We start from the raw sequence: 12377 nt of genomic DNA, 5'->3' as shown, positions 1-12377 counted from the left end.
AATAGAGAGCATAATGGAAATAAAAATTATAAGTGATACAAACCATTTTTCTGTTGAGTTTTGTCATTATATCTCGTGCAAGTGTAAAAAATGCCTATAGGTAAAACAAAACATTTTCATTATTATATATTTACTATATATATATATATATTCCCCCCACCTCAGAGATGGGGTCTTGCTATGTTGCCCTGGCTGGATTGGAATTCCTGGGCTCAAGCAATCCTCCCACCTTAGTCTCTCCTGAGTAGCTAGGACTGCAGGTGTGAGCCACGATGCCTGACTTATTTTAAAACAGAAATACAGAATTTTTCATTATTTCACTATAAATATACCACTTTAAAGTTTTAACATTAAGAAAGTAACAATTGTAATCACAGTATGCATGTGTTTACTCTTTTGAGATTGTATCATAAACATTTTCTAATGTTATCAAACTATCATTCATTCATCAAACATTTTCTTCATGTGACATAATATCTCTCACAATAACACCCTTGTTGAATCACGAGTAACTTCCTCAGTACACCAAAAGCAGGACAGAAGCTCTGTCTAAGCTACCTAACTTCCCTAGAGCAGGGCACAGTGCTGATCTAGGAGATGCTAAATATCTAGTTTAATGAGTGAATCATTATGTATTACCCTATAGCTCTAAAATATGTCTTCACAAAAAACTCTACTTTTTATTTCTGACCTTTTCTTTCAAATTGCTCTCACTGTTATAGCTGAATATGTATAATTTTCCGTGTCTTAACACTTCAAAATCCCAACAGTTGCTGGAGCTCTCGGCTAAACTCCCCACTGTGGAAGTCAGTTCAAATAGAAGCAGGGCAAATCTGATTAATCTTAGTGATTAATTTATCCATAATGTCTCTTGATACAAACCAAGCATTTTTTAAACCCATCATCTCTTTTTCTATGAAGCCAAGAACTATTAAAGATTCTCCATTTGTCCCCATGCTAAACCCACTGTTAAATCAGCCTCTGTTCCCAACACTCCTGATCCCCAAAAACTGTTCACGACAAGGATTATTTCCAATCTAATCAAATAAATATGACAACTACTATTATTACTCATTGTCAGTGTCTCACTGTCAAACTCGTCACCTATGAGTCTAACCACACTGATTTAAAGCTCTGGTAAAATTTGTTACCATCTGTATGCCTGGCTAGAATAAGCAGCTCAGGCAACTCCCAGTTCAGGGAGCTCTATCCATACTGTTGCAAATTATAGGATTTCATTCCTTTTTATTGCTGAATAGTATTCCATTGCATATACATACCACATTATTATTTATTTTTTTTTAGACGGAGTCTCGCTCTGTTGCCCAGGCTGGGTGCAGTGGCACAATCTCCGCTCACGGCAAGCTCCGCCTCCCGGGTTCACGCCATTCTCCTGCCTCAGCCTCCCAAGTAGCTTGGACTACAGGTGCCCACCACCATGACCGGCTAATTTTTTGTATTTTTAGTAGAGACGGGGTTTCACCGTGTTAGCCAGGATGGTCTCGATCTCCCGACCTCGTGATCTGCCCACCTCGGCCTCCCAAGGTGCTGGGATTAAAGGCGTGAGCCACCGTGCCTGGCCCATACCACATTTTCTTTATCCGTTCATCCACTGATGGACACTTAGGTTGATATACTGATTTCTGTCTTTTGGGTAAATATCCAGTAGTGAGACTGCTGGATCATATGGCAGTTCTATTTTTAGTTTTTTGATTGTTCTCCATAGTGGCTGTACTAATTTACATTCCTACCCACAATATATGAGGGTTCCCCTTTCTCTACATCCTTTCCAGCATTTGTTATTGCCTATCTCTTTGATAAAAGCCATTTTAATTGGGGTGAGATGATAGCTCACTGTAGTTTTGATATGCATTGCCCCGGTGACTAGTGATGTCGCCATTTTTTCATATACCTGTTGGCCATTTGTTTGTCCTCTTTTGAGAAATGTCTATTCAGATCTTTTGCCCATTTTTAACTTGGATTATTTCTGATGGCGGGAAATTCTTTTGTAGCAAGCAGAGGGAAGCATTTTTCTGCTTATCTAAGCTTGTGTAAATAAATCAGTAGAGGCTTCCTGTTTCCTAACACCCATCGGCCAACCTAAACAAATAACTGTTATATTATTTAAAACAAAGAAAAAGTTCTGATCAGTGTCCACTGACTAATAAAGTCATGTAGGTCTCGATTTTTAACCATCATGTTATGATGAACAATGAGTAACCTAGGAAATTAAATGTTTATGAGACTATCAGTATGATTAATTACATGTATTAATACATATCACATGTAAATTACAGTAAATTACATGTATTATTTTTATGATCAGTTGAAAAAATGTTTTTTAAAAAAGAAAATATCAACAGTTCTCTTGGTGAAGAAAACCTATTTTTTTTTTTTTTTTTTTTTTTTTTTTACACTTTAAGTTCTGGTATACATGTGCAGAATGTGCAGGTTTGTTACATAGGTATACATGTGCCATGGTGGTTTGCTGCACCCATCAACTGGTCATCTACGTTAGGTATTCAAGAAAACGTATTCTCCTAAGACTTTAGATGGTTTGGTTTTCCTTAACAGCTATCTTAATGAAAATTTATTAACGCTACTCCCTGATAAACACACTTTCTTATTTCTACTAAATGCCACTGTTACAATTTATTGTGCTTAATCTACCTCAAATGTGTACACTAAAGGAATGTGTCCTATAAACTAACAGCTTAATTTTCCCTTGAGAGAGTACAGCCTTGAAAGTGATTTAACTCTTCTGCTGCAGGCATACAGAATGACATGAATGAGCACAGGACACTGGTTGGTCTTCTAGTCAAGGATTTCCAGCTGCCCAAACAAAGGGCAAAACTGAACTTCCACATTCTATTCTGTGAATCTTAACTGTGCAATCTAATTAACCCACGTGGAGGCTACATGCTAGAAATTCAACAACCAGTGTCTGCGTAAAAATCAGAAGCAGCCAGTTGTGGTGGCTCACGCCTGTAATCCCAGCACTTTGGGAGGCCAAGGCGAGTGGATCACGAGGTCAAGAGATCGAGACCATCCTGGCCAACATGATGAAACCCTGTTTCTACTAAAAATACAAAAATTAGCTGGGTGTGGTGGTGCACACCTGTAGTACCAGCTACTCAGGAGGCTGACACAGGAGAATCACTTGAACCTGGGAGGCAGAGGTTGCAGTGAGCTGAGATCATGCCACTGCATTGCAGCCTGGCAACAGAGCGAGACACCATCTCAAAAAAAAAAAAAAAAAAAAAAAAAAATTAGAAGCACAAAAGCCTACAAAGTGGAGTTGGGTCAACAAAAGGCATTCACTAGGTCAGAAAATACCAAAGCTTTGAGAGCTGCTTGAACACAGGCCCCTAAGCACCTGTGCTGCTCTGTAACAAGTCACCAAACGTTTCCTTCTTACCTCTTCTACATTTGCACTGGATTTTGCGCTTGTCTCCAAGAATTTAATCCCATAGTCAATTGCTAGCTGAAAGGCAAACAGAAATATTTAAATTTAGCAAAAGATGCTTGAACATATAATGCATTTATATTTCTTAGGTTTTTCAAAGTCTCAAAGGTAGGGTATCTATTTCAGAACTCCTGTGGTTCTCAAATTTCTTTGTTTTCTTCTACTGTATTCGGAATTTAATAATTTAACTTAATCATCATAAGAAAGATGGCACAACTTCCATTTAAAACATAATTTAAGGCCGGGCGTGGTGGCTCACGCTCTTTGGGAGGCCGAGGCAGGTGGATCACGAGGTCAAGAGATCGAGACCCTCCTGGCTAACACAATGACACCCCGTCTCTACTGAAAATATAAAAAATTAGACAGGCGTGGTGGCACGCGCCTGTAGTCCCAGCTACTCGGGAGGCTGAGGCAGGAGAATTGCTTGAATCCAGGAGGCGGAGGTTGGAGCGAGTGGAGATCACGTCACTGCACTCCAGCCCGGGTGACAGAGCAAGACTCTGTCTCAAAATAAATAAATAAATAAAATAAAATAATAATAATAATTTAAGTACTTCTCTTTTTTTCTTTTTTTGTACTTTTAGTTCTCTAATATAGGATAAATATCTCCTGAGGTAGGAGAATAGGGTCTGTTGGCAGGGAACCTAAAACCAATTCATACTGACTTCCTATAACTAAATCAAAAGAAAAACCCCAGTCTTCCACCCCAAGTAACACAAGTACAGGGGTTATTCCCTTTGCAACCTCCTCCAGTTTTCTGACTCACAGATTAAAAATGGAAAGTACCTCTGATTGGTTCTCTCCCACAACCAATCAGACGTCTGCGCAGGGCATAACTTTGTAACTTCATTTCATCCTCTGATTGGTCACCTTCTGCAACCAATCAGACTGGTCATGGGCCACTACTTCATTTATGTAGGGTGTGAACGAAGTAACCCATGGGAAATTTCTAGAGGGTATTTAAACCTCAGAAAATTCTGTAACCAGTGCTCAAGCTGCTTGCTCAAGCCCACTCCCACTCTGTGGAGTATACTTTCATTTCGATAATTCTGTGCTTTTTTTGTCTTCATTCTTTGTTTTGTTTGTGCGTTTTGTCCAGTTCTTTGCTCAAAATGCCAAAAACCTGGATGACTTTGTAGTCAAGATCCTCCACTGGTAAAACTACCATTAGCCTGGGATTCATTCACTCCTTTTATCTGCTCCCAAAGTATAATTCTCCAACTTTACTATACTGACCGGGCGCAGTGGCTCGCGCCAGTAATCCCAGCACTTTGGGAGGTCGAGGCGGGCGGATCACCTGAGGTCAGGAGGTAGAGACCAGGACGGCACATGGCGAAACCCGGTCTCCACTAAAAATACAAAAATTAGCCAGGTGTGGCGGCGGGCGTCTATAATCCCAGCTACTTGGGAGGCTGAGACAAGAGAATCGCTTGAACCAGGGAGCTGGAGGTTGTAGTGGGCCCAGATCGTGCAATTGCATTCCAGCCTGGATGACAAGAGTGAAACTCCGTCTCAAATAAAAAACAAAAAACTATACTGACTTTTAATTACCCCCTTTTTTTTTTTTTGAGACAGAGTGTCACTCTGTTGCCCAGGCTGGAGTGCAGTGGCACTATCTCAGCTCACTGCAACCTCCGCCTCCCGGGTTCAAGCGATTCTTCTGCCTCAGCCTCCTGAGTAGCGGGGATTACAGGTGCGTGCCACCATGCCCAGCTAATTTTTGTATTTTTAGTAGAGACAGGGTTTCACCATGTTGGTCAGGCTGGTTTTGAACTCCTGACCTCGTGATCCGCCCACCTTGGCCTCTCAAAGTGCTGGGATTACAGGTGTGAGCCATCGTGCCAGGCCTTAATTACTTTTAATAAATGAGTCCAGAACTGAACAAAAATTTAAATACTAAAGTATTCAAGCTTTGATTTCTATTAAGACAAACTGTGAACTCTCATATATTCCTCGAAAAGTTCCTAGTTTATTTACAATGCTAAAATTAAGTAAATGTTTTTAGGGGAAAAAAGTCTTTAGCAAAAGTTCACAGTCAAATTGAAAAACAAAATGTGGCCAGGCATGGTGGCTCACACCTGTAATCCCAGCACCTTGGGAGGCCGAGGCAGGTGGACTACTTGAGGCCGGGAGTTCAAGACCAGCCTGGCCAGCATGGCAAAACCCCGTTTCTACTAAAAATACAAAAACTAGCCAGGTGTGGTGGCACATGCCTATAATCCTAGCTTCTTGGAGGCTGAGGCATAAGAATTGCTTGAACCCAGGAGGCAGAGGTTGCAGTGAACTGAGAATACACCACTGCACTCCAGCCTGGGAGACAGAGCAAGACTCTGTCTCAAAAAAAAACAAAAACAAACAAACAAAAAAAAAAACAAAAAAGAAAATTCAATTTGCATATATAATTTTTTTAAAGGCTAAAGCAAAATTCCAAGACTTAAAAAGTGAAGCTTCTAAGTCAATTTAGAATCTGCCACAGAAGTAAATATGTGCACAAAATATCCCTTTGCTTTACAGGAGGACACAAAAGAGAGAAATGCCCATAAACAACATATAAATGACATCCATAGCTTGATCAATTACAAGGAATTTATCCATAAAACCTAAAGCTAATGTATAGTAAAATATTCTTAGGGAAAAAAATGAATTGGAAAATGTTTCCTGTTGAAACTTCACCTACCCTGTAACTTTTTTTAAAAAAAGAATGAATTACTTTAGCTTCAAAACTGGGCATTTTCACACAGATCTGGAAGAAACAGCCTGAACTCTAAGCTGCAGGAATCTGAGAAAGGACCAATTTGTATCTCCCAGAAAACATTAGCAAATTCTTTAGGAATGAGTCATGACCACACAGTATAGGGAGCTGGATCTCGAATACTAATTCACACCATTCAAGTATGGATTACATCTCTTTGTTGTTGATATCCAATTTAAAAGGATTAAAACACAGATTAAAAAAAAAACTTAAATCAATAATTAAACAATATGAAGAAAAGAAATGCTTAATGTGAGTAGAATCCAACCTTTATTCATTCCATTCACATTTACCTTCTCCCCTCTTTCTTTTGACACTTGTCTTTTGTCATTCATATCACATTTGTTACCCAGGATCATTCTTTCAACATCGGAAGAGGCATGCTGCAGGGAGAAAATAGCATGCTATAAAAACAGCCTGAGAAAAACCCATTACTTACCAGACAAATCCAACTTGTCAGAAACACATGAATTTAATAAGACAAATAATCTTTCACTCACACAAGGCCTAATTCAGAGAAAAGTTTAAAGATGGGAGGAGGGGCAAAGCTACAGCACAAGAGCCCTCACAGAGCCTGTGCAAACCTTCTTCCCGAGGTTTGGAAAGAAGGTGGAACACACACAAATAAAGCTTATGGTGATCTAATGACAAAATTTCCAAATATTTGGGTCAAAGAAGGACAAAAACTTGGTACTGAGTGAACCAGTGGAGAAGGCATTCTGGATTCTGAACTATTTTAAAAAGAAATTCATCTAAGTTAATAGAAACGTGTACAAAATTGTATCAGTCAGATTTCTTTCTTAAGTGACAAAGACATTAAAAAATCTTAATACCAATTATCCTGGGATTAAAACAATCTTCAAATATCTAAGATGGAGAAAATGTCAGAAGGGTAAAAAGTTGCCAGGGTAAAGAGATACTGTTGCTAGCCAAACAGCATGGTGGGATAGAAGTTGGGAACCAGATGTTTTAATCCTGGCTCTTCTTTTTAAAGGCTGATGAGCACAGGCAAATCATTTCTTTCTGGTCTGTTATTCATGTGTAAAATGTGATCTAGGATTAAATTATTTCCCATATCTGGCCCAAACTTAAAATCTTGTGACATTATTTCTCTGTTCCCCTATGCCCCAGTAGTCAGACTGGCAGCACCAGAGATTTATGGAGCTCTTCAGAGAGAGAAGGCCCAACCTGCCCTTGCCCTGCTTCTAAGCAGCTCAGCTGCCTTGCAGAGACAGAGGAGCCTTTTACAAGCACCCAGCAGGACTCTTCTCCAATGTCACCATTCTCTTTCCGCACATACCTCTTCAATGTTTCTGATCCAATTTTTAATATTGTCAAAGGATTTTTCATTTGTGATGTCATAGACCAGCATAATGCCCTGTAATGGGGAAAAAGACCTTTATTTAGTACTTTATATATTTAAAGTTATAGTATATAATGTCAATGTACTCCTACCCTCCAGAAACCTTTTGTTTGTCCATTTTTCCCTTTACAAAAGGATTCATAATAAATTTGAAAAGTACAGAGAAACAAAAATCAATAAATACATTATTCCACTGGTCTCACCATGTAAATAAAAACCCTGTTAACATTTTCACTGTTAACCTTTAATGAACTGGTGATTGTGGTAAAGGTGAGACACCCTTTCCACCTGGCCTAACATGAAAACAATCAGCACCAACTGGGGCTGAGTGTTCAGTCAAAACACAGATAACACTGGGAGTAAGAGTTCATCACTTCCATTGTGCACTGTTCTACTAAGATTGAGACTACACTGATTTAAAATTATTTTTTATATATGTTGATCAAAAAATAGGTCGTCACTATTTATCTAAGTACATCACAGACACTTAAAATCCAATGTATTTGTTATACTGGTTTAATGAAAGGCATTCTCGTCATATTTTTAGACTCCATGTCTGATATATCTTTCTTTCTTTCTTTTTTCTTTTGAGACAGTCTCCCTCTGTCACCCAGGCTGGAGTGCAGGGGCACGATCTCCGCTCTCTGCAAGCTCTGCCTCCCAGGTTCACCATTCTCCTGCCTCAGCCTCCCGAGTAGCTGGGACTACAGGTGCCCGCCACCACGCCCGGCTAAGTTTTTGTATTTTTAGTAGAGACAGGGTTTCACCATATTAGCCAGGATAGTCTCGATCTCCTGACCTTGTGATCCGCCCACCTCAGTCTCCCAAAGTGCTGGGATTACAGGCGTGAGCCACTGCGCCCGGTCCATGTCTGGTATCTCTAAAAGGTTTACCTTCCAAATGTTTAAACTAACACCAGTATGCTATTGCAAAATCTATATCCCCAGACCACACTTCTGTACGAAGTGCTAGAACTACTCACCTGTCCATCTACTACACAAATATTTAGTGAGCACCTACTGTGTGCCTGATACTATACCAGATGCTACTAGCAATGAACAAGATAGAAAAGGTCTCTTCCTCTTGTAGATGGCTAGCAAAGACAACAGACAATGAACCAATATCTATACAACTAATCATAATTTTGACAATTGCTATGAAGATGCACGGGGAGCTCATATGCTAGGGATGTAATTGAATCTACAATTACATTGAGGGGCTGGAGTGGGCAGGGGAGGCTTCCCTGAGGAAATGACATTAAAGCCAAAGCCGGGGATCTTAGTAGACATAAACTAGGCAAAGAACTAGGAGCTAGGGTGAAGAGGGGAAGCCCAGGTACCTGGCAAATGGCAGAAACATTGTAAATCTCTTACTGATGTTGAACCAGAGACCACTGGATTGAGTGAAAGAAAGTCAGCTCTGCAAGGCTGCACAGATCTAATGGGTGGAGGGCACAAGCTGAGGCTGAAGGGCTAGGCTGGGGTACTCGAGAGACCACTGTCTGGACATTGGCCAATAGATACCCCCTGTGATCACGGCAAACTCAACAAAGTAAAACATGAGGTTGTCTTGTCTCCTTTGAATCTTCTATTTGTCCCTGTATTACCATTTTGGTGAAAGTAATACAACCCAGTCAGCCAGTCCAAGCACACATGTGGGAGCTGTCTTCTTTGCTATAGCCAATCAGTCACTAAGTCCTGGAGACCCAATGTCCTAAATATTCCAGAATCTTACCTATCACACACACAGCCTTATTCAGATTCTCACAAATTAGTCTTTACCTGGATTCCCATCATCTTTAATTGATTTCCCTGATGAATTTCATTCTTTTTTTTTCTTCTTGTTTTTTTTTAAAGAGATGAGGTCTCACTATGTTGCCCAGGCTGGCCTCAAACTTCTGAACTCAAGCAGTCCTCCCACCTCCGCCTCCTGAGCTGCTGAGATTCTGGGCATGAGCAACCACATCCAGCTTCCCTGCTTTCATTCTTAGCCTCCTCTAATCCACTTTCCATAAGGGCACTAGAGCTATCACTTCATTGATCAAATCTCTTTAGCACCTCTCCATTACACTCAAATTTAAATTAAAATTCCTTAGTATGGTAGGGGGAAGTCCTTCCAGGTCTGGCTTCCAACTTTGTAAGTAAATATAAAATATAAACATAAATAAATATATATCATATAAAACACACATATACATATAGACAAAGAATACAGGAAATTAAATGTTAACAGAATATATCTCTCAGAGTAGTGGGATTTTAGATGATTTCTTGGGATTTTCAAAGTTTCCTATAGTATATGTATCCTTTTTGCAACCAGAAAAACATACATTATTGTTTAAATGACAAACAACTCCTCTATCCTCCCTTCCTCTAGCCTCAAATACAAATGCTTCACTTTGGTTACATGCTGGAAAGGCGATTTTACAATTGTCTCAATGTAAATAATTTTATTTATAAAGGTCAGCCTGGGCGTGGTGGCTCACGCCTATAATCCCCAGCACTTTGGGAGGCCAAGGCAGGTGGATCACCTGAGGTCGGGAGTTCGAGACCAGCCTGGCCAACATGGTGAAACCCTGTCTCTATTAAAAATACAAAATTAGCTGAGCGTGGTGGTGCATGCCTGTAATCTCAGCTACTTGGGAGGCTGAGGCAGGAGAATCACTTGAACCTGGGAGGTGGTGGTTGCAGTGAGCCGAGATCGTGCCATTGCACTCCAGCCTGGGCAACAAGAGTGAAACTCTGTCTCAAAAAAAAAAAAAAAAAAAAAAGGTCAAAGTAGAGAACTATACATTTTAAAATCGTCAAAATGGTAAATGTTCTATTATGTATATTTTACCACAATAAAAATAAATCAAAGTGGATTCTGCATAATTCCTGATGCAATGTGTTTGGCTGCCTACAATATTAAAATTACCCAAATTATTGCCCTAGCTCTACCATTCTTTGGACTGTGTGAACAACCCAGATCATACATGCCATTTCATCATGAAGTTTCATTTCACTGGTTAGCACAGAAAGTGTGAACATGGTGTGGTGTTACGAACACAAGCTCTAGAGTCTGAGGCTCCTAACTCAGACTCCAGCACATATTAACTGGGAGATCCTGTAGACATTATTTTATTCCTCTCAGTCTCCATGACCTCATTTACAGAATGAGGACAATACTTCTTCCACGCTAGATCGTTTTGAGGATCTACTGAGATATGTGTAAACTACTTCACCTAGAGTCTGGGACATAGCTTGGACTCAATAAATGGCAGTTATCATTAATTTATATCTTTAGTTTCAATAGCAGAAATCATTCACCTATTTCTTATGTTTTTAAGCTAATAAGATATTATGAATCAGTTAGAAAAACAAATTCAAGTGTATCAGTTAAAACTTTATGTATCTACTATATATCTACAAGAAGAACAGCTTCCTAAGAATTCAGAAGATGGTGTTGGTCTATGAGAAATGTTAATAATGTAATGATATGGTCCTGTTTTTCCCCAAAGCCCAAATGTCCATCAGGATCACTGCTATGCCTATGAATGCTGCTGATGTGTTTGAAGTGACATGGTGACAGACTCCAGTATAGTGCTTGTCAACATGCCACATACCTGAATCAACCAAACTAAACCTGCCATAACCACTAGTTGCTGAAAATGGCGGGCCCCGCAACCCACTGGAACAGATGACTTGAGAGATCCAAGACTCAGGCACAGCAGGATTTCCTGAAGATTTATCTAAGATGGTCTCTAGGTCTACAATATCCCACCGATTCACCCCTTTAGCAAGCATTTATTGAGCCTCTACTACGTGTCAGACACTGGCATTGTATACAGGAGAACAAAGACAGAAATCTGTACCTTCAAAATGTGGAAGATAATACTATTTAGAATAGCAACAATTTCTAATTATCTGAAGTAATGTGAGGAAAGACTAGGCAGTAAATAAATTAAAAGACAATCCTCAAATCTAAATATATTATTTAATATATTTCCATGCCCTCTTTCTTCATACAATGGACTACAGCCAGACATTCAAGCGAAACATTTACTCTCATATTCTAAGTGCCCCTGCCCACCCTCCAGTGAAAATGAGCATGCAAATGGTGTCAGCACATCATTCCTAGCATGCAAAAAACTACTCAACAGAAAGGCATGTGTGTCTAAGATGCCTCTAATCAGAATTACCTGTAAACTATTCCAAATCATCCCTGTTATGATGTTCTTTTTATCCCTAAAATTCCTTCCTGGGGGAAACAAACAAACGACAAACAAATGTCTTCCTGGCACATATAATAAGCCCCTTCCCTTTGATTCCAGTCTAAGCAAAATAGAGAGTGGCTGGCAGCTATTTTTATTAAAACGATGGCCCTTTACAATCTTAAAAGTATTATAGGGTGGAGTGTGTGGAACAAATACACATAAAATGGTCAGTGGTACACTTCAGCTTTAAAAAGAAATCCCTACTCTTCTTGTGGGGATGAGTTATGATGCTTCTCCAACACTGGAGAGTGAGTGGTGGTGGAGGAGGAAGGGCAGCATGTCAGTGAGGGGATCTGTGGGTTCAGACCACATCTTCCTGGAGGCGTGGGGACAGCTATCACCCCTTCAGCTCTGTCACCCTAGCACCACTCCAGGAATACAAGAATCTTTTAAGCAATGAGTTGGGAATGATGGCAGCTGGTACCCTACAATCTACCAGCTGGGGTTCATGATCTCAGTTGTTCAACCGTCAGACTCTCTGAGCATACTGGATTTCATCATAATTCAAGACTCCAACTTGTGCTTGGCTTAGGCCTAAACA

The 12377-nt window shown here is 39.9% G+C and overlaps 1 protein-coding gene across 1 annotated transcript in view; it reads right to left on the bottom strand.

The window, feature by feature from the left end:
• Positions 1-12377, bottom strand: part of RAB8B (RAB8B, member RAS oncogene family) — a 79698-nt gene that overhangs the window by 5046 nt on the left and 62275 nt on the right. The window contains exons 4-7 of the mRNA XM_050796039.1: positions 7519-7596; positions 6512-6601; positions 3419-3484; positions 44-94 (exon numbers count right to left, since the gene is read on the bottom strand). Of these exons, the coding sequence (XP_050651996.1) occupies positions 44-94; positions 3419-3484; positions 6512-6601; positions 7519-7596 (285 nt within the window). The remainder of the gene's footprint in view (positions 1-43; positions 95-3418; positions 3485-6511; positions 6602-7518; positions 7597-12377) is intronic.

This window comes from Macaca thibetana, chromosome 7 (assembly GCF_024542745.1).
Source record: "Macaca thibetana thibetana isolate TM-01 chromosome 7, ASM2454274v1, whole genome shotgun sequence".
Taxonomy (NCBI): Eukaryota; Metazoa; Chordata; class Mammalia; order Primates; family Cercopithecidae; genus Macaca; species Macaca thibetana.
The sequence above is the reverse complement of the archived record's forward strand: the minus strand, read 5'-3'. Positions and strand labels throughout refer to the sequence as shown.